Raw genomic sequence first — 21820 nt, forward strand, 5'->3', positions numbered from 1 at the left:
GCTCAGCAGGGCAGACTTTATTAGTGATATCAGTACAGCAGAGGTGCCCACAGAGCAGAGGGGAGAGGACCCATGCCTGGACCAGTCCCCGCCCCCTTCTGCCCCAGCAGGATCCTATGAAGATGGGGCCTGGCCTCGACCAGTTCCTCCTGCTCCACCTGAAACGTGGGGATGGAGAGCTGGGGCTGGCCTTGCTTCCTCTTTCTGCTCCTCTTCTCTCAATCCAATATTGTCACTTGCAGAATTAGATCTCCCTTCCCAGCCCCCAGGTGAGGAACCCCAGCTACTGGGGAGGGCAACTCTGGGGGGGGGGGGTGGACCTGAAGTCTAATAATAGCCTGCAGGACCCCTCCCCACCCCGCACCCTTGAGTTCCCTGGGGCCCAACTCAAGCAGGTGGAGGGAGCATGGACGGCTTCAGGGGGTGTGGGACCCTAGCCGTTTAGGCTTGAGGGAGCCCCACAGCGACTGAACGCCCCGGCGGACGGTCCACCCCACACGCCGGGCAACAGACTCAGCTGGGGGCGCCGGGAGGCAGGAGGTGGAGGCCTGGGAGCGGGCATCCAGACACTTCTGGTAGCGGAGCTGCAGAGGCAGGAGGCACAGTCACGCCGCAGCCTGCCCCAAGTGGGCGGGTGCCACCGCTTCACCACCCTCCCCACTTACCATGCACGCCGCCTGCACGGCCTCCGAGAGGCTGGCAGCATTGGGCTCGCACCAGAACATGTGGCAGCAGAAGGAGGCTGGGCCGGCAGCCATGATGAATGCAAACGTGTGGACATCTCTGCCCACGGCCAGGAAGGACAGGAAGCGCACCCGGCACTCCCCCAGCACTGCCTCTGTCTGCGGGGAGGGGCACCAGTTGGAAAGGGATGGCCAGTCCCTCTTCCTGGAGGCCCTTCCCCTCATTCCCAGTCTTCCCCTCCACGGCAGGGCCCTGCCATACCTTCTCCACCCAGGCCTTTACCTGCTGGTGCAAGATGGTGAGAGTGGCAGGGGCCACGCTGACGTGACTTGGGGTCCACTGCTCACGGCTACTGGAGGACAGGACGGATTCCAGGGCCCCATTTATCACGTCTACCCCTGAAAGATAAGGACATGAACGTGGCAGTGCTGGCGGTGGGCAGAGGACACCCCAGCTCTACACTAGACTGTCCGGCTCTGCCCAGTCAAGCTGGGGTCTCTGTCCCATCCCTACTTCACCTGCCCACAGCCCTGGACTAGCATAGATACCCTTCTTTGGTGCACTCCTCCTTGGTTTCAATGACCTGGCACTTTTCTAGTCTCTTCCATCTTGAATCCTAAGCTTGCTTTGCTTCACTGACTATGTGTCTTCCTCCAGCCTTCTGAGCAGACTGACCCCCAAAGCTCTATCCTCCCCATACCTTGCTCTCCACATTCACACACTGCAGTGCTTCATACAACTCCTAAATCAGCCCTTATAGGCCAGTTCTCGCCAGTCCTTAAAGACCCCAAGATGCAAGCTTTGCTTTTGGCTTTTTTTTTTTTTTTTAAGATTTGCATTTGAGCAATGTTGTCTCATGTGTCACACCATGTTATGACATTATAGTGCACTATCATACACAATAGATCCCTTTATCACCATTTTACAGGTAAGGAAACTGAAGCTTATATTGAGAAATCAGGTAATTGACCTTAGGTCACAACTGAGAAATGAGGATCTGAAGACAGGCAGTCTGATTCCAGAGCCTGGGTTCTTAGCCAGGCCTTTCCCCTGCCCCTTGTCTATAGTCCTAGTCTCAGAACCAGAGGGGTTGTCAAAATCTTACTGCACTCAGTAATTTCTATGATTTATGCAAAAGCCAGGGAATCCAAGGTTCCTGGCTTTTAGATGGATCAACTTGCCCTTGTAACAATGTTTCCATTAGCTCCTAATGTTAACTGCCCTTAAACACTTCCACCCATAATATTTCCACCCATGCATCCCACTGCCACTGGTACTCAGCAGAGAACCAGGGCAGCAGCACAGGGCATGGGGCATAGGTTCTGCTCCCTGCACTCCTCATGAGCTGGCTGTGTCATCTGTGTGTGGTTGTAGTGGAGACATTAGAGTGACCGATGTCCATGAAAAGCACACACTGGTCCGCCCCCAGGCCCGCTTGCCCCGTCAGTGCCTCTGGGCTCCCACTAGGAACCAAACACGTGGGCCCTCTGAGGGCAGAGAACACGTCTTCCCCCAAAGTCCTCCCTCACCTTGGCCTTGCTCATCATACCTCTGACTGGATCAAAGCCAAACTTCTCTCCTAAGCATGAAGTCCTCCAAAAACTGGCCTCATCTGACCTGTCAAGCTCCATATTTTACTGCTCCCTGAACTTCAAATGATTTATGTAGCATTATCAACATCTAATCTTGGCAAATGCCCAGCTAGGCAGATGGGAAATACAAAGTAAAAGAAGAGGATGCCCTCCAGGGGCAGATTGTAACTGAGGGAAAGCCTCCCTCCAGAGGGCTCCTCCTCTCTTGACTGTCTGCGAAACTCCCAGTTCTCAGGCATCAGCGTTCACCTAGGCCCTCCTGTCTGGGAAGCCTTTCCTGCCACAGGCAGACAGGGTGCTGCTGAGACAACTCTCGGCACATCTTGTAACTGCTAGGAACTTCTTCACACTAGGCTATGGCCATCTCAAGGACAGAAATCAAGTTTCACTGTCTGTGTGCCCAGTCCTAGCACAAGGCTACTGACTGAAGGAATTCCAGATGTCTGAGAAAGGCAAATGGGCAAATGTACCCAAACTGGTATAATAACCCAGCAACCTGAAAGCTACAGAAGGGTGATGACACAGAAAGGAGTGGGTGGTGAGGGCAGCCCGCAGAGGGCTCAGATGTGAAATGACACTGATGCCAGTCATGTGGAGACCAGACATCAGACTGCCTAATAAGCAGATGGAGCTGTGGGGGTGGCACCTGGCTCCAGAGTGGGGAGGATCAGCATGGAGGCGGGGACAACAGTGGAACTAGGTGACCTGGAAAGAGTCTGTCATATTTGATAACAGCTCAGGACTGAAACCTACACCCTGATGCCAGCCCCAAACTCCCAACCCCCCTTAGCCTCGTTCAGTCACTAAGTCCCTCACAATCTCCCGGAGTTTGCTCAAACTGATGTCCGCTGAGTTGGTGATGCCATCCGACCATCTCATCCTCTGTTGCCTCCTTCTCCTGCTGCCCTCAATCTTTCCCAGCATCAGGGTCTTTTCTAATGAGTAGGCTCATCGCTTCAGGTCTCAACTGTAGCCTTCCAACATACTATATAATTTACTTATTGCCTGTCTATTCTGAATAGAATGTCAGCTACTTAAAGGCAGGAATCTTGGTTTAAAGGCAGCTGTGTTCATTAACATATACCAAGAACCTAGACCAGTGCCTGGCACAAATCAGGCACTGGGTAGTCATTTGTTGATCGATAGATGATTAATGAGTGAATATTGCAGCTTCAGGAGGGGCCAATGTTAAACTTGAGCAGGTTAAAAACAGAGCATAAATAAAACATGATAAAGTGAGTTTAGGGACTACCGTGTGAAACTCTTGGCTTCAACAGAGCAGACCTTCTAAGCTGATGGACCGCAGAGGATCCATCAAGGGCTGTAGATAGTTCCTTTATTGTACTGAGAAGCTAAGTGAATGGCAGGTAGATAGGGGAGTGATGAAATAACTGGAAGAGTCATGAACTTGAGGGTGAAAGGGAGGAGGAAACAGCACAAAGGGGAGGGCGGAGTCATGAGTTCTTCCTGCTCTCCCACAAGGATCTTCTCACCTCCAGCTGCACAGCTGTGGCAGTGCCTCTGAATTAAGTCTACTCTCTGCAAATCCAGGCCTTCCTTCAACCCCAGCTCAATCCCCACCCTAAGAAGGGTTCCCTCACTGAATGTAATGGTGCTGATCATTAGTCAGCATGGTATAAGGGGAAGAACAGAGAACTGAAGATAACCAGGGTTACAGTCCTCAGTCCACCATCTCTTGGGCTCTCACCTGAGCGTTCTTTCGTTTGTGTATTTGTTTATCCATTCCCAAATACTGTTGAGTTCTTCCCAGGTGTCTTTTGGTGTGACACCTGACCATTTCTTGAAGTCTCTTTTCCTCTGACTTCACACCTGCTCCTCCACTGTCCATTAAATGTTGGAGGGGCTCACAGCCAGGCCTAGCCTGATATCCCTTCTCACAGTGGCTACCCACGTTCCAGGGTCAATCTTCTTCAGACTCATGGCTTTGATTACCTCTCTAACCCAACGATGCCCACATTTGTATCTCTAGCCCAGTCCTCTCCTCTGTGAATCCAGCTGCCAATTTGAGTTTGCTACTCACCTTCCCAAAGACACACCAAATTGAGCATGCCTAAAATTGAACTCAAATCTCCAAACCAAAACTGGCCTCTTCCAGTACCTTTAGAGAATGACACCACTATCCAGTTAGTGCCAAAAGCCAGGAAGCCAGGGGTTAACCTTAAGGCCTCTGTCCCTCACCCCACATCCCACCAAGGCATGTTGACTTTAATCATCCAATAACCTCTTGAATCCACACACTCCTCTTCAGCCCCAGTACAGTGCAAGATACTCTTATTACCAACCACAGCTACTGCAAGGTCCTCCGGAGGTCTCCACGGCCACCTCCACCTGCTGAACACCCTTCTCCATGGTATCGCCAAGGTGCGTGCATGTGTGCTTAGTCGTATCCAACTCTGTGACCCCAAGGACTTTAGCCACCAGGCTCCTCAATCCATGGAATTTTCCAGGCAAGAATACCGGAGTGGGTTGCCATTTCCTTCTCCAAGGGATCTTCCCGACCCAGGGATCAAACCCACATCTCTTGCATCTCCCACCTTGGCTGGAGAGTTCTTTACCAGCTGAGCTACCAGGGAAGTTCTCACAAAATTAAAATGATTATGACAAGTGTGCTCCAGAAAACTCTCTGATAGCTTCTTAACACTTTAGGATGAAGAACAAATCATAAACATGGCCTATGAGGTTCCGCAGGTTATGACCACTGCCGAGCTCCTAGCCTCATCTGGCACTGCTTTTCTCAATCCCTTTGAAATACTAAAGTGTCTTTCATGATGGGTCCTCACACCCAATCTTCACTCTGCCTGGAGTGATCTTTCCCCACTTTATTCCTGTCTCCATCCCATTTGGGCACATTAGATCCTATTTATTTTTTGATCTCAATTCAAATGTCACTTTCTCAAATCTTTTCTGACTTCCTAGACTAAATGAAGCTCCTCTGTTACATAGTTCCATGTATCTTGCTACTTTCTTTCAGTAAAATGACTCAAATTGTAATTGCACATTTATTTGTGTGATTGTTTGATTTAATCCTCTTTTTTTCTACCGTAATTTCCTATAACCTCCATGAAAGCAGGGCTGTGGCCATTGTTCTCTCAGGACCTGGTACATGGTAGGCCTCATAGTTATTTGCTAAGTGAATGAACAATAACAGGTACTGTGAAAGTATTAGAAATATCAGAGGGAACCTAATAGTCTCTACTCTCAGTTTCCTTAACTATAAAATGGGTATCATCATAATCCAAAATTCACAGGATCCTCAAGAATTAAATGACATGTAAGGAAGTACTTTACCAACACAAAGCATATTGACAAATATGCTCACTGCTCCCTTTCTAGATGATCACAGTCCATAGTTGGTGCTGTAATACCAAACACAGCTCCTGGCTGCTCCAGCGTTTTAGTCATCAAAGACCTACCTCCCAACCTAACCAAAGCTTTTCAAGAATGGGTCTCCCTATATGCCTGGTTCACACTCAGGGAAGCTAGGACCCAGAGTGAAGCTGGGACAGAGGTACAGAAGGTGGGATGCACTCTGAAGAGCAGGGTGACATCAAGCAAGAGGAAGGTCTGGTAAAAGAGGTACTGGGAGGTAGAGGGTGGGGGAAGGGCTTTGAGATCAAGGTGGTGGTGCCTGGGTGGAAAAGGACACACATACCAACAGGTTTAGCAACAGGCACATTCCCCAGGTAATAGACTTGGAACTTTTGCACCAATTCATTCTTAGGTGCTGGGAATTCCACTGCAGGAGGAAAGAAAAGGATCAATCACAGGGACAGATCTTGCTTCTCCCAGTCCCCACCACCAGGGCATAAGCTGAACACTGACTCAGCCAAGGCCCTACCTCCACCCCTCCCCTGCCTCTCCTTAACCAAAGTCCCTCCACTAATCTGACCCCAGGAATTGAATCTCCATTTTTATTTTTTTTGGCCACTCCGCATGGCTTGCAGAATCTTAGTTCCCTGACCAGGGATCTAACTCACACCGCCCCCCCCCCCCCCATTAGAAGTATGAAGTCTTAACCACTGGACTACCAGGTTAAGTGCTGAGTCTCCATTTTACTATCACTCTGCCTAGGAACTCGTGCCTCTTCTTGGGTCCCCCCAACTTTGCCAACAAAACAGACAGACCTGGCAGGGTTGTGACACTGACCTTGGAAAGGGACGTCCACAAGTTTAGAGTGGTCCAGGGAGAGTCCGTTTACCAAGCAGCGGGCATTGCGCCTTTCGGCCATGATCTGAGAAAGGAGGGGAAGAAGGAAGAGGCAGGGCGAGTCGGTCAGGGCTTCATCGCCCTGGAGCGCCCCCCACTCAAAGACCCCACCCACGTCCTTGTAGAGCAAAGGTGGCAGCTACTCCAGGGTGCGAAGGGGGCCGTGCCTTAGAGCAGATCTCATGCAGGCTGGTGGCGATGTTCTTGGCGGGTGCCTCACAGCGAAACACGTGGCACTTGAGCATCTGGGTCAGCTTATCGCGAGCTACGTAGGCAAAGTCCCTGTTGGGGGAGGGGCGCCTCAGTGTCTCCCAGTGCCTTCCAGTGCGGACCCTCACTCCCGCCCACCCACGCCGTCCCCATCCGTCTGCCCTCGGGTCGCTGTCCTGTGGGCACTGCCTTCTGGCCAGAGGGTAGACAGGCAAGCATGCCGAGGTCTGGGAGGATGGGCGAGCACAGCGCGCAGGGAGGGGCGGGGCAGACTAGAGGACTTGGGCACTTTGCTGCATCTGGTCCAGGGGTGGGGAGAGGAATGGTCAGGGTAAATTAGGCATAGTACCTCTCTCTGGGTCCGGCAGCACAAGAGAGGCAAACAACAGAGTTAGGGAGGAGGGCCTCGCTCTGACTGCTGGCTGAGCCCCCACCCCGGAGCCCCGGCCTTGCTCCCACCTTCCGCTGTCCCGCCCGACGCCCCACACGCGGATGCTGACGATGGGCTGGGTGTGCAGCAGGGCCTGACTGTGTGGCTCCACCAGCTTCAGCGTCTCATCCTCCAGCTGCAGCAGCAGGTCCTTTCCCTGCAGGCCCAGGAAGCAGATGCTCAGCGGTGCCCCAGCCGGGAAGGTGGCTGATCTTTGCCACTTCCAGCTCGAGGGAGGTGAGCCACTCCTCTAGGGCCCTTTCTTTGGTGTGGGACCAGCCACCCTGCAGGCTTCAACTCTAACAAAGCTCACACCTTTCATCTCTGACGTGACTCCTTTTATCAACCCCATCGCTGTTAGGCAACCATCTCCCGATCAGGAGTCACACTTGCATCTCGCAGACTTGCCTGGTGGGTCTGCACCCGCCTCCCCAGCCCTGGCAGAGGGGCAGCTTGGTTCTCCCAGCTCTCCCAGTTTCTGCACTTCACTGCCACCCTGCCACCCTGCCAGCTCACCTCGCCCCAGCCCCCAGACATGGGGTCGTGCAGATTGTTTTTGTGGTAGGAGAGCTGACGGATGCAATTGTTGACTGCCACGCTGCTGCGGCCAGGGGCCAGCTCCTCCTCGGTCATCTCCACCCAGCCTAGGGAGCGAACGGCGAAACACTGCCAGACACAAAAGAGGGGGTAGGAGATAGAGGGTCTGGTCTAAACCCAGAAGAGCCCCCAGCCAGGACACAGGGCACTCTGCTGAGACCAGAGGAGTTCCCGACTCAGAGCACGGCGGGTGGGAGGACATAAGAGGCTCCACAAACAGGACAGAGTTGCAGGAGGGCTGATGGTCTCAGAGGAGACCCCTGGGCAGGAAGCACCTGAGCCCAGCCAGGAAGGACCCCCTGCCAAGACACAGGGCTGCCTGAGTTATAAACTGAAGTGCCTCCTGCTCAGACACAAGGGTCTGTGCTGAGAGTGCAAGAGCTGAGGACCTGCGGAGCTGTACTGAGACCAGAGAGACCCCAGAACCTGACCCGAGGGTGCGCCTGTTCACGGGGGCCCAACTTGGGCACAGGCATTGCCTTGAACACACCTTGATCCCTGGGTTGGCATTCCGTGGGGGCAGCTTCTCCTCCTCTTGGGGCAATGGCTCCGGGCTGGAGGCAGATGTAACACTTGGTACAGGCCCCCGAAGAGGGAGCTATCCCAAGGCCCCTTCCAGACAGACCCATCCTACTGCCAGCCCACTCACCTGAGGCTCTGAGCTGGGAAAGGCAACATCCCCTCCTCGGGGTCCTTCAGCCCCAAATCCATTGGGGCCTCCTCACTGGGCTCGTCCTGAGCAAGGGGAGAGAGAAATCAGGACCCAAATGATGCCCCGTCTCCAGCTCCCCCATAGTGAAGGAGGTCCCCTCACTCACCTTCCAAAATTCTCCATCCTCAAAGCGTTCTCCGTGAGTGAAGCCGGTCCAGGTGAGCTAGAAGCATGAATGGGAGCAAGGAGTGGCTGGCTTATCTTGCTCCAGCAGCACCCCCCTCCACCCCAGGTCAGAACTCTCAGGCCTGTGAGCTTCACCTGGGACTCCTCTCGGGGGCTGCTCCCCTGTGATGGTGAGGCCCGGCCCGGGGGCTCCCACTGAGTGGTCCCCGTGGGGATGTGCCAGTAGTAGGTCCCTGAGGTGTCCTGGACCCTCATCCATCCAGCCGGCAGGTCGGAATCCGTCTCGAAGGCGTTGGGGTTCCAAAAGGAATCTGCCGGGTTGGGGGGGGTGGTCTTGGTAAGGGTCTGCCTACCTAACAAGAGAATCGTGGGTGCTATGCCCAGTCCCCTCCTGACACCCAGTGGTGGAGAAGGGGTGGGGGAAGGGCTCCAACTTAAGATTCCTGCTTCCGCCTAGAGCCTGAAGTCTGGAGTCACAGCATGGGAGTCATCAGCAGGGAACGTGACTCAGGTCTCCTCCTGGGCCCTGATCCTGGCTAATGTGGCCACACAGAGGGAAGGAGGGAGGCAGAGAGAAGGCAAGGAGGTTGAGTGACCCCAAATGACCTGTCATACATATCCGTATCTCCAGTGGACACACTTACCCTGTACACACACATGCACACAGACACACAACATATACAAGCCCTACTACACACCTGTGTAGCCCCCACAAACACAAGGCTGTGCACACACAGGAGACACCTACACAGATGGCAGGTATTGCATTCAGGTGCACACACATGTGCAGGGACAAACACGCGCACACCAACTCCACCCATTCACTAATGCAGCCACCATCCACAAAGGTGTGTGCACACACAGATGTATATTGTAGCCCCTGCCACACACATGTGCAGACTACATCCATAATGCCCCCCAACACATGTGTGGGTACCACACCCACAGTGAATGCACAGACACGCAACATATGTCAACCTCTGCCACATGTGTGCAAATACCACAGACACACCTTGACCCTTACCACACACACGTGCAGACATTTCATGCACACGCGCACACCACACACCTGTGACATACCCTCCCCTCTCTGAGCAGAGCCACACCATTCCAGCCCCGCAGCCCAGCTCACACCTCCACCACGCCCATGCTCCCTGCCACCCCACCCCACATGGTGCCCAGGCGCATGCCGCCCCTCACCTGGGCTACTATCCTGCAGGAGGATGGCCAGGAAAAAGTCCTGGGAGAACATGGCGCTCCTTCCCAGCCCCTCCTGCTCCACCCTGCCTCCTCACAGCCCCTCCAGCCCGGCCAGCTGGGCTCACAGCCTGGTGCTGGGCTGCAGAGAGAAGCTCATCCCGCCCACTTATCACCAGGGCAGAGCGCCTGCCAGGCAGGATCCTCCCCCACCTGGGGCTCACCAGGGAGGGGCCAGGACCACAAGGGAAGGAAACCCCCTTGGAGTGGGGATGGAGGGTGCAGCTCGTGAGACCCCAGCCTTCCCTGTTCACATCTCTTCTTTCTGATCCTAGATCCCCTCCCCCAATCCTGAATCTCCATCCCACCACCCGCAGCGATCACCTCAGTGCCACAGTCAAGCCCAGCCTTAGGGACGACAGGAGGCTCAGCCTCGTGGGAACACCCCAGCCACCTGGGGCCCTGCAAAGCCTAGAGCTCTCCCTGCAAACAGGGTGTGGCTTCCAGGCTCCCAGGGATCCCGCCCCTGCCCAGAATCTGCCAAGCAGTTCAAGCGAAGAGTGGGCTTCAGGGGCTGGGCCCCAGCAAGCTTGAGACTGGGCTTGGGGCTTCCCAGCACCAAACCCCCTCACCTGCCAGGGCCCAGCTAGGCTGCAGCGTCTCCTCGGCAACCGCAGCACCAGGACCGGCTGGGAGCGCCCAGACTGCTGACGTGCTTCCCGTTACCAGGGAAACCAGGAATCCTGACTGGTCCAAGAGGCAGCACTGAGGGACAGGCAGTCAGTCCCCAGACCCAGGCTGCTGGGCAACCAGGCGAGGAGGGCTGGAAGTGGGCGTGGCTACACCAAGGTGACTGTGTGCCTGATGCGAGAGTCACTTTGGCAAGGTGCCTCACCACCCTCGGCTTCCAATGAAGTGGCCTCAGAGAGGAGGGGCTCTTCTTGCCCATCCAGCCTCCAGGTACCCGTTACTGCCTCCCTCCCCCCAGCCTCCTCTCCCCTCAGGCCCCAGGGAATTAGAATGCCCGTGTTTCCCTGGGAACCCTCCACCGTCTTCAGGGCTTTCCCGCCAAACCTTCCAGGAACACCGCACCTAGGACAGCTGTGTCCCCCAGAGCCACACCCTTCTTCCTGAAGGGTCATATGCCCCTGAATCTGAGGACCAGGTCACCTCTCCTGACTGAGTCACACACACCAATCCATCTGCCATCCCTGTCAGTCGGCACCTTCCTGCCTCAAAGAGCTTCATCCTTCCGATCAGTCCTGGAGGGGCCGCTCTCCCCCCGGACCATCTGGGAGGCCCTTCTGGAGCTTGGCACATCTCCTCCGAGCACAGCCCCACCCCGGCCCTTGCTTCCACAAGCATACATTTATTTAGAAATGCACACTTTCACTCCTGCACCAATTCATTCAGGCGCTCCCCCCACGCACTCAAAGGTTCATGTATCATTCACTCATCCACACAGGCCTCCTTGGCTAAGCCGGATGTAGTCACCTGCTCTCTCTCTTTCCCCAGCCCTACTCACTCCCCAAGTCCAGCTAGGTCACTGCAACAGCCTCCCAAGTTGGTCTCCCTCTTCCTATTTAGCCCTTTCTAATCTGAGCTGCATGCTACAGCCCAAATGACTGTTCCAAAATGCTAACAACCTTCTCTCCAATTGCATACTCTAATTGTTTTATCTTTGCCCCCAGGACAGAACCCAATACCTCCACCGGGTTTGTAGGACCTTAGGAGCCCCTACTCACCTGCCTCTCAGCCTTACCTCTGACCACTCCCCTCACCCCTGGTCTCTCTCCCTGCCTGGGACATGCCCCATATCCTCTCTGATCCCAGCCTCCATTCCCTCAAACATCACCTGGCACCACCTACTGGACATCAGTGTAAAGGTCCCTTCTCAAAACTGACCCACCCCTGGTTCTATTACCATGCTCTTCCTAAACCTCCCCAACCCCAGGGCTCAAACTACCTGTTTGCTTCTGTCAAAATACTAGACTGAGTGCTATAAGGGCAGGAATATCTGTCACTTGTAGTATGTATTCTCAGCATTTAGGACAGGACCTGGCACTGAGTATGAACCCAACACAGGTAGGAAAGTTCATTCATTTATCATTCGCTCATCATTCATCCATCCATCCATTCATTCACTCATATACTTCCACATTCAATTAACAACCTTGTGGAGATCCTAGGGTGGGAAGGAGAAAATAATGTTTGCTCAATTCTACCACGTTCCTACAGGAGACCAGACCTCCTCTGTGGTCTTCCTGGTCATAGCAATAGTCATAAGAGAGTAGGCAGTGATGCAGCCTATTCTGAGATTCTCGATTTCCACTGCCTCCAGCAGACCTTGATCCTTGCCCATCCTCTCACCACACCAGCTCCCTTGCTGAGGTCACTGTCCGCAACCGGCACACTCTTCCCAGCTCTTGAGCAGTTCCGTCCTCCCACTCTCAGAAGGCTCATAGGAGTGACCACCATAGTGACCATCCAGGGACCCCAGAGCATCCAGGCTCTCCATTGTTTGGCCCCTGATTGACACCCCCTGAGGCAGAGGGTGCAAATAAGCCGCCTGCAGACCGGTGTAAGCCTCAGATAGATTTTGTTTGGCCTGTGTGGTACTTTTTAAAAAAATAGACTTGGTTGCTAACATTTAGAAATTGGGACGTTTCACATCGACATCTAGTTTTAGTTTCCCTTGAAGAACTGGCTCCACTAAGACATTTCCCCACACCTAACCCTATGAGTAACCAGCTGGAGTGGAGTAGCAGCAGTTCCCTATAAAGGGGATCTGGGCAGTGATCACTGACGGTTGCTAACATCCCTCTAAAGACAGGCAATTAGATTTTGTCTTTGGTAGAAGTACTCAATACCACCTGTGAAGTCTCCTTTTAAACAAAATGCGAACAAAAACAAAAACTCTGAATTTGATGAAGGCTCTAGAACTCACTGCCAATTTACGGGAAATTCGGGGGAAGTAGAACTTATTCAAATCCAGAACATGGAAAACCCAGGGCGGACAACACAGTGGCTTCAATTAAAACAACAACAAAATTTTGAGCAAAATAGAGACGGAGGGATAAGGTACAGATCAAAAGAACCCTTGAGACATACCAACCATCAAAAGGTCAGTTCCTATTTGGATACTGATGAGATGAATCAAATTTTAGAAGGGCAGGGAGCACATTCATTAGACAACTGGGAAATGTCAACACTGACTAGATATTCAGTGATATTGAGGAAGTACTGTTAAATTTCTGTGGACATGATTTTAGTAGTTCGGATTTTTTTTTGGTGGGCGTGGGGGGCAGGCAGGAGCATGCATGTAGGATCTTAGTTCCCAAATAGGGATGGAAACTGTGCCCCCTGCAATGGAAACACAGAGTCTTAACCACTGCACCACCAGAGAAGTCCCTGGACTTTTAAAAAGTGTTTTATATTTTAGACATGCACGAGTTGGGAGACTTCTCTAGTGGTCCAGTGGTTAAGAATCCACCAGCCAATGCAGGGGACACGGATTCTATCCCTGGTCTGAGAAGATTCCACATACCACAGGGCAACGAGGCCCATGTGCCACAACTACTAAAGCCTGAGCATTCTACAGCCCATGCTCCATAACAAAAGAGCCACAGCAATGAAAAGATGGAGCACCATAACAAGAGAGTAGCCCCCACTTGTCTCAACTAGAGAAAGCTCACCGCAACAGCTAAGACCAAGCGCAGCCAAAAATCAATCAATCAAGATTAAAAAAAAAAAGAAATGCATGAGTGAACATTTACAGATGTATTTGCTTCAAAATAGCCTAGGCTGGGGCCCAGGAGTAGTAGGTGGAGGTATGGATGCAACAAGGTTAGCCGTGTGTTGATAATTGTTGAAACTGGGTCATGGGTAAGTCAGGTTCATTATTCTGTTATTTTCGTATATGTCTGAAAATGTCCATAGTAAGTTTTTTGAAAGGAGATGGCATGCTGCCCTTCACTCATCTGAACTGCCTGTTCTCTGCCAAGGTTCCCCAGGCTGGTTCTGGGTAAGGTGCCTGCTGCCTAGAGTGGGAAGAGTCTTTGCTCACACTACCATCCAGCACAGGCTTGCGGCTGCAGCCCATTATCTCTGCCGTTTGCTCCTCAGCTCTATCTGCATCTCCATGTGACACTAGCAAATGCAGAGACTCAACTTCTTTAAATGGGACCCATTGAAGGATCAATCCTTGGAGTCCTAATATCTATCCCCTCATCCCAACAAAGCAGTCTCTTATTCTTCCTTTGTTTCCTTTTAGTCAATATCCTCTTCCTAACAAAACATTACTTTTGCAACATCCAGCGTGGTGCTCTGTACATAACACTCCAATCCTTCCCAATGGACCTCTGTGAGGAGCTGCTGCCTGTTCAAAACTGCCTAGAGGGCACCTGGGTTTGTCCGGCCATATGCATCAGTGACAGTGTAAGGGCCCAGAGCTCGGGTTTGCACTTGGACCTGGTTTCGATCCCAGTTCTACTGTGATCTCAGACTGTGGGTGACCTTGAAAGTGGAAGTCGCTCAGTCGTGTCCGTCGCTTTGTGACTCATGGACTGTAGCCTGCCCGGCTCCTCTGTCTATGGAATTCTCCAGGCCAGAATACTGGAGTGGGTAGCCATTCCCTTCTCCAGGGAATCTTCCCAACCCAGGGATGGAACCCAGGTCTCCCGCATTGCAGGAGGATTCTTTACCGTCTGAACCACCAGGGAAGCCCATGGGTGACCTTGGGAGAGGACTAAATCTCTCCAGGCCCATTTTTTGTCCCCTGTACTATGGGCATACTAATGATGTCTACCTCCCATTGGTGTGCAGATTTAATACCATAATACTGAGCAGAAAGCCAGTACTTGGTAAGTGCCTCATAAACAGACCAGTCCATCATCCATCGGGGGTGTGTGATGGAAAGGTCTATCCACTTGTTCAAGCACTCTCAGTATGTAGGGACATTTCTTTCCAGAAAAACAGGGCATGGCCTGCTGAGGACTGAGGACATGGGCTTGGTGATCCCCGCCCAGGCGGACACCGGCCTCTGTACGGAGGGACCCACCTTCTGCCCTCTCTCCCTCCCACGTTCCCCACATCAAGCTGCACAAGGTACCTGTGTCCTCCGGGGAGCCATAAGAGGGGCTGCCCTGGGATAAGGTGGCCCAGCTCGAGTCCTCGTCGCTGGCTGCGCTGTTCCGCATGCCAAACAGGAGGCTGGCGCTCTTGCTGTGCTCTCGGGGGCCGTCTGCCAGGGCCTGGGGCCCAGGGGGCACCTCCGTGCTCTCCAGGGGCTCCGGCAGCCCTGGGGGAGAAGATAAGTCCTCCTCCTCTTCCTCCTCCTCTTCCTCATCATCCTCCTCGGCCTCCCCCGCCGCCTTCTCCTCTCCCTCATCCGGGCCCTGCTCTTGGGTGCTGATGATCAGGCCAGGTCCTCGCGGCCCTCTGTTGGCCGCATTGTGGGCGGAGAGCTCCAGCTCAGAGTACAGGTGCATCAGGCCTTTGGGGCCCAGGGGTGCCATCTCGGGTTCCTGGCTGGCCTCCTCAGCCAGGGTCAAGGTCACATTGCGGTTCTGGTCACGGTGGGCTGTGGCGGCCCGCCGGAGTTGGTTCTGGCCCTCCTTTAGCCATTTGGCGTTGGCAGGGCCTGGCTCGGGCCCACCACCCTCGCCCATGGCGCTGCGCAGATCCTTGGGTCCCACGGCCGTGGCCTGCAGCTTGGCGTTGAGCAGCTGGTTGTGGGCAGCGTGCAGGGGCAGGGGCAGGCTCAATGCGGGGCCTCCGTGGCTGTTGGCATTAATGGCCGACTGGCTCAGGGATGATGGAACAGACATGGCCTCAGCAAATCCTGCAAGCGGGGAGAGGAGACCATGCTGAGCCTCCAGGTCAGCATAGCAACACCCCTGCTTCAGCCCCAGGCCTGTGCCCTGCACCTCCTCACCTCCCTGCACTCAGTAGGCCAGCACATACCACTGTGTCCTGTGAGCTGTTGTCCCAGGAGAGTAACTGGGCTCCGCTCTGTCCACCATCACCACCACACCCACTCAACAACCACCTGCAGTGGCCAGGCCCAGGCCAGGTCCACCCCTCCCCAACCCCCAGCCCCGAGCTGCCAGGGATAGCACAGCCAGCCCCTGATTTGCCCTCGCTCCCAATGGCAGAGACTCCATAACAATGGCTCTCTGTGCATCCCCACCCCCAAGTCATCCAACTGGGGCTTACTGTACCAGGAGTGCGGCTGGTGAGGAGCTAGCTCCTGTGTTCTAGACACTGGACACTGCCTGCTCCCTGCCTCCTGCCACACCACTACCCACAGCCCCAACACTGTGAGCTCTCTGGGCTCTGGTGCTCTCATCGTAAATCACTGGGCTCAATTGGCCCCCAAGTCCACCCTGTAGGAGTGACCGGGAAGACGAGAGAATGAACTGCAGACCAAGCCCCCAAGGGCAAGGTCCTGAGCCCTCAGGTCACAGAACAAGGGTCTTGAGCTCCAATTCATGGCTCCTTTGACCAGTTGAAGCTGCATTTTGATGACTGTTTCTATCAAGTATCTCACCTCGGGTACCACTTCCTCTGCCAGCACCTATAGTGCTTCTGGGTCACTGCAGGAGCCTTTGATCCGGACCCCCAGCCCCTCAGGTCTTTGCCTAAATGTCACCTTTTCAGGGAGGCCTCCCCTGAATACCCTAAGACTGTAGGCCCCCATGCCCCCTCCCAGCCGTTCCCAAACTCTCCCCAGCACCAGTACCATCTAACAAGCTAATTTATTATTTACTTGGTTTAATGACTGCCTTCTCGTGACTATAATTTGAGTTCCATGGTGGTGAGGATTTTGCCTTTTTTTTATTCAATGCAGTATGCCTACAGCTTAGCTCAATGCTGACACAAAGCAAGAACTCAATAAATACTAGTTGAATCAATGTATGGTCTGCCCTCCCATCTCCCCTGGCCCCACTGAGCATCCCCTCTGCCAGTTTCAGAGAACACACAGTGGTCACGTACTGTGTGTCAGCCACTGCTCACGGTGCCCCAAGCAAACTCCACTTGCTCTTCTGGTGAGGGGCTCACCTGTTCCTCAGTGACAGTCCACCCCTCCTGGCCCCCTGAACCCCCTCCTGCATCCTCAGAAGCCCTTTGTAGATCACCTTCTCAGGCTTCCCAGCCCATCACCCTAATGATGGATCCCACCCTCAGAACCCCATTCCACCCTCCCCATCTCCCTGACCTTCCACTGGAAGCTTCTCCCCTTCTATGACCCCCTTCTATGCTCACTCCCTGGATGTCCCCCTCAGTTTGTTCTCCCTCACCAACTACTCAATTTTCTCGCATCCTTAGACAGCCCCTACCACACTCTCCTCCCCTCCCTGACAGCCTGACTCAGTTCTCTCTTCCTACCTGACCTCCCCCAACAGGCAACTGACCCCACTGTTTGCCCCCAACACACACCTTCCTCTCTGATTCTCACTGCACAGTTCTTTCTCCTCAATTTCTCACCTGAGCGCTCTCTAGCTCCCTGTTCACCCTGAGCTCTTTGTCTCCCCGAACCCACGGCCTCAGTTCTTTCTGCCTCCTTGGCAGAGCTCTCAACCCTGAGCACTGGCTGCAGGGAGGTGTTTAGGCTGCCGGGCAAGGCTTGGCCATCTCCCAGGTGCACTGCCCCGCTTGCGAGGCGGGTGCCATAGCTCACCTCTCCGTCATTTCTAGCTCCTCAGACCCTAGCACGATGCCATGCACGCATCTGTGAAAGAAATGAAAAACGGTTCCTGTCCACGTGTCTGCCTCCCACGTAACTGACTGCTGGTCTGCTCAGTATGGCTTCCCCTGGGCAATGAGAAATCTCGTGGCCACTGGCACCAACAAGAAAAATAAACGGCTCTGCCTCTACCCAGAACCACAGTAATCTTCCAAAAACGGAAACCAGATTGTGTCACTCTCCAGCTCAAAAAATTAGATGGCTCACTGCTGGCTTTAGGATAAAGTCTGCGCTTGTTAGCAGATCACCAAGAGCCTCCTTGAGCCAATCCCTGTGACCCCTCAGACCCTCTCCCCATCCTGCCTCCTCCTCAGCTTATGCCCCAGCCACAAGAACATGTCACACCCATCTAGCCCTGGCTCTTTGTTTACACTGATCTCTCGGCTTGGAATCCTGTCTCCCTTTGTAAGGACCTCTGATCGTGTTTCAAAACCTGGCTTAGCCATTGCAGCTCCTAAGCAGTAAGTCTTTCCTGTTTGGTCCCCTCTCCCCTCTTCACGTGCCCATTCCCTCCTCTGCGTCTCACCATGCCCAGCACCACCGCATTCCAATGGAACATCTAAGACTGTGTCTTACTCCACACTCCATGACCAAAGAGAGTGTGCTGTGCGTCTGCAGAGGGGGCCCCTGGTTAGGATGGAGGGGTAAGAGGAACTAAGAACTAGGTAGCTCAGAACTAATTGGGAATACACACTGAGACAGGCTTGTGTGGTCCCGTGGGCCGGGGAAGGAGAATCAGGGAGGGTGGTGGAGAATGCTGAAGGGTCCCTGAGAAGGAAGTAGTATGGGGTCCCAGGCAAGCAAGGCCTGAGATCTAGGAAAAAAGGGGGACGGCTGGCTTAAACTGACATCCTTGCTCAAAGGCTGTTCCTCTGAGTTTCAGGAGATGAAAGACCCCATGACTGTGCCACGCTCAGAGCATTACAGGGATGACGGGCCCTTCTCTAAAACAGGAATGTGTGGAGCTAGGTTTCTCAGTATTCGGGACCAATCTCCTTGGCATCTAGAGGTGTGGTCTGAGAAGGGCACATGCCCTGTGAGGCTGTAACACTGAGGAGTCAGGGTGACTTCAGGACACCCCTGCCCATCTGCTCACAGGGGCAGAAAGCACCGGAGGAGGGAAGCGGGTGTTCTGCTGTGAGTGCCGAAGCTGAGTGCCTGTCCCAAGAAAGTGCAGTCACCTTCATTCCATTTCTTAAGGTCAAAGAATGACCCGTTGCTCAGTATCTTCAAGAGGGGGCAAAACCCAACCTCTCCCCTCCTACTGGTACTACTCACACCTGGGACCTCTCCAAGGATGGAAGGAGCCACTTGGATTCTGGCTCAAAGCAGGGAGCAGGCAGGCTCCTCAGGGGAGAAACTAAGAGTGGCCACTAAGCCTGAAGGGGCTGACAGGAGACCACAGGGGTAGGGGATGAATCCTGCTCAAGGTCAATGGTTTTTTAGCCTGACTGCTTACTGTATGCCAGGCACTGTGTTAGGCATGGGGGAGACAGAGATGAATAATAAAGAAATGGCTCTTCCTTGATGGACTTCAAGGTCTATCAAGAAACAGTTGTTGAAGAGCTCATTACACTGCATCATGATGGCAGTATCTAACCCTCTAAGCACTCTGTATTTGTTGAATAAATGATTGAGTATTACGATGGGAAAAGAACAGGGCACTGCTGCTGCTGCTGCCGCTAAGTTGCTTCAGTCATGTCCGACTCTGTGTGACCCCATACACGGCAGCCCACCAGGCTCCTCTGTCCCTGAGATTCTCCAGGCAAGAATACTGGAGTGGGTTGCCATTTCCTTCTCCAACGCATGTATGCATGCTAAATCACTTCAGTCATGTCTGAGAGGATCCCAAAGTTTACTTTAGCCAATACATCAGCGAAGACCTGCCTGAGACAAGAACATAGCTCTCCTTGGACCAACCCCTTCATCACCCTTCTCTCTCAGAGGATAACGCCACCCTCCCCCACTCCTAATTCATTGAGGAAATGGGAGCCATCAGCCAGAGAACAGCCTCAGGCCCAAAAACTTACTGACTCAGCATCTATTCATTTCTCTCCTTTTCTCCAAAACCAATTGCTTCACCTGTCATTTAAATTCTTCCTTTCATGCCTTTCTAGGAATTTTTTTTAACCACTGTTGATCCATTTTTTCTTCCATGTAGTCAATGGCTCCTCAATGAGATCCACTATCTCCCAACTTAAGCACAGAATCTTTCCCGACCTGACACCATGAACTTCTTGAAAGAGCTGTCTTTACTCACAGTTGCCATTTCCTCACCTGGATCTCACGCTTCAACTCTTTCCAGTCCTGCTTTCACTCCTAACACACCTCAGTAACAGCTCCTTCCAAGGTCAACATGACCCCAGTGTCATTTACTGCAACAGACGCTTGGGAGTCCTCATCCTGGTTGTACTTTCGGCAGCATCTGACACCATGGCCTCTCACCCAGCTTTCAGCCATGGCTTTCACGCACTGAATCTCCTGATTTTCTTCCTACACTCTCGATACTGTCTGATGGTTTCTTACACTCCTTTGCTGGCTCATCTTCCTCTGCTAGAGTTTCTCATGGCTTATTCTCATGCTGTTTTCTCATTCTCACCCAATATTCAATACAAGTATTCATTCATGCTCATAACTTCAGTTGCTCCCTACAAACAGATGATTTCCAAAAGTATACCTCCATTTCAGAACCTTCATCTCAGCTCTAGAGAGATACATTCAACTTTCTACTCAATATCTCTAGCTGGATGTCTGAAGGGCCTCTCAAACCAACATACTCACTCATGTTTCTCTCCCACACCCTAACTGGTCCTCTTTCAGGATCCTGGCTCATGGAATAACATGACCATCCAACCTGTTCTATAAACCAGAAGTAGGAATTCCGTCCTTGACACCACCTTTCCCGTCTCTCCCCATATTAAATCTATCCCCCAAAACTGACGATCTTTTATCCAAGAAAAATTTCTGAATTTGCTTGATGTTCTACATCTACTACTATCAAAAGTCCACACCAAGGACAAAGGCTTTATGATCAAAATTCTTAACATGGTCTAAATTGTCCAGCTCAGCCCGGCCTCTACCTTCCTTCCACATTTGGCACTTTGCTGTCCAGCATCACTGATCTTCTTTTGATTCCTTGAGGACATCATGCTCTCTCCTTCCATAAGGTATTTACACACGATTCCCCTTCTGCCCAGAACTCCCTTTCCCTACCCTCCCAGCTTAAGTCCTACTTATCCTTTACTGCTTAGTTCAAATGTCATGTTCTCAGCCTTCCTCAGTCCTCTCTCCGTACCCTCCAGTACAGTTTAGCTTGTGCTCCTGTGTGTTCTCAAGACACCATTCACCTTTCCCTTCATGGTAATTATTATATCTGTAATTTTATTCTTATCTGACATTCCCCTTAGACTGTCAGCACCATGGCAACAAGGGCATAGTGTATCTTGCTCATCATTAATCTTCAGTGCCTAATAGTACCTGGTATATACTAGGTGCTCAAAGCACACTTGTTGAATAAATAAATGATTGGATAGATTTTTTTTTTTTTTTAGTAAAGAAAAATTATGTTAGAGTAGTAACGGGAAGTAAGCAAGAGGGTATGTTATCAAAGCAATCAAGGAAAAAAGGGTGTGTGTGGCCTAGATTAAGTTTGGCAGCAGTGGGTGAGATGGAGTGAAGTGAATGAATTTGAAAAATAGGTAGTGGATGTGGCAGAACTTGCTGACATAAGATATAGGGTGAGAGACAGAGATTAATCTAGAATGTTGCCCAGGATTCCAGCTTGGGTAGCTGACTGGAAAGTATCCATTTCTGAGAGTTGAAATTTGGAGACTTGAGAGTGAATAAAATATGAGAAGAAAGTGCAGAATGAGAGAAGACAGTCTAGGAAAGAACCAAGAGCCTCATCAGCAACTAAAGAAAGGGGAAGGAGGCAGCAAATGAGACTGAGAAGGAGCAGACAAGGCTGAAGGAGAGAAACCTGGAAAATGTTTCAGGGAGAGTCGACACACACCACTAACACTAAGAAAGGGCAAGGAGATACAGGAAAAGCGTCCATTAGGTTTGGCCACATGGAAGTCTCCAGTGACCTTGGCTTGAGCAATTTCCATAGGTGCCAGACACAGAAGATGGAGTGAAGTGGTTTTAAGAATGAATGGAAAGCGAGGAAATAAAGATACCAAACTGTGGAGGAGGTTCTGGCTTTAAGGCGTGTAGCCAGCTGGGGCTCCGAGGGGCTAGGAAAGCGAGAAACATACAGGCAGGTTCAAAATAGATTCGAAATATCCTCTGAATCGACA

At 52.5% G+C, this 21820-nt stretch overlaps 1 protein-coding gene across 7 annotated transcripts in view; it reads right to left on the bottom strand.

The window, feature by feature from the left end:
- The window catches only part of APBB1 (amyloid beta precursor protein binding family B member 1), a 22793-nt gene continuing 973 nt past the window's right edge, over nt 1–21820 (bottom strand). Inside the window, exons 1-15 of one of the 7 annotated variants that reach the window (XM_027563137.1) lie at nt 15740–15826; nt 14886–15617; nt 8714–8889; nt 8559–8615; nt 8390–8475; nt 8231–8294; nt 7660–7809; nt 7173–7300; nt 7063–7068; nt 6671–6785; nt 6444–6528; nt 5950–6033; nt 946–1082; nt 666–842; nt 1–584 (exon numbers count right to left, since the gene is read on the bottom strand). In XM_027563137.1, the coding sequence (XP_027418938.1) occupies nt 417–584; nt 666–842; nt 946–1082; nt 5950–6033; nt 6444–6528; nt 6671–6785; nt 7063–7068; nt 7173–7300; nt 7660–7809; nt 8231–8294; nt 8390–8475; nt 8559–8615; nt 8714–8889; nt 14886–15603 (2151 nt within the window). In that variant the 5' untranslated portion in view covers nt 15604–15617; nt 15740–15826 and the 3' untranslated portion in view covers nt 1–416. Of the gene's footprint in view, nt 585–665; nt 843–945; nt 1083–5949; nt 6034–6443; nt 6529–6670; nt 6786–7062; nt 7069–7172; nt 7301–7659; nt 7810–8230; nt 8295–8389; nt 8476–8558; nt 8616–8713; nt 8890–10407; nt 10492–14885; nt 15618–15739; nt 15827–21820 lie in introns of those variants that run through there. The other 6 variants (XM_027563133.1, XM_027563131.1, XM_027563138.1 and 3 more) reach the window with 6 other exon arrangements.

Source organism: Bos indicus x Bos taurus, chromosome 15, assembly GCF_003369695.1.
Source record: "Bos indicus x Bos taurus breed Angus x Brahman F1 hybrid chromosome 15, Bos_hybrid_MaternalHap_v2.0, whole genome shotgun sequence".
In the NCBI taxonomy this organism is placed as follows: domain Eukaryota; kingdom Metazoa; phylum Chordata; class Mammalia; order Artiodactyla; family Bovidae; genus Bos; species Bos indicus x Bos taurus.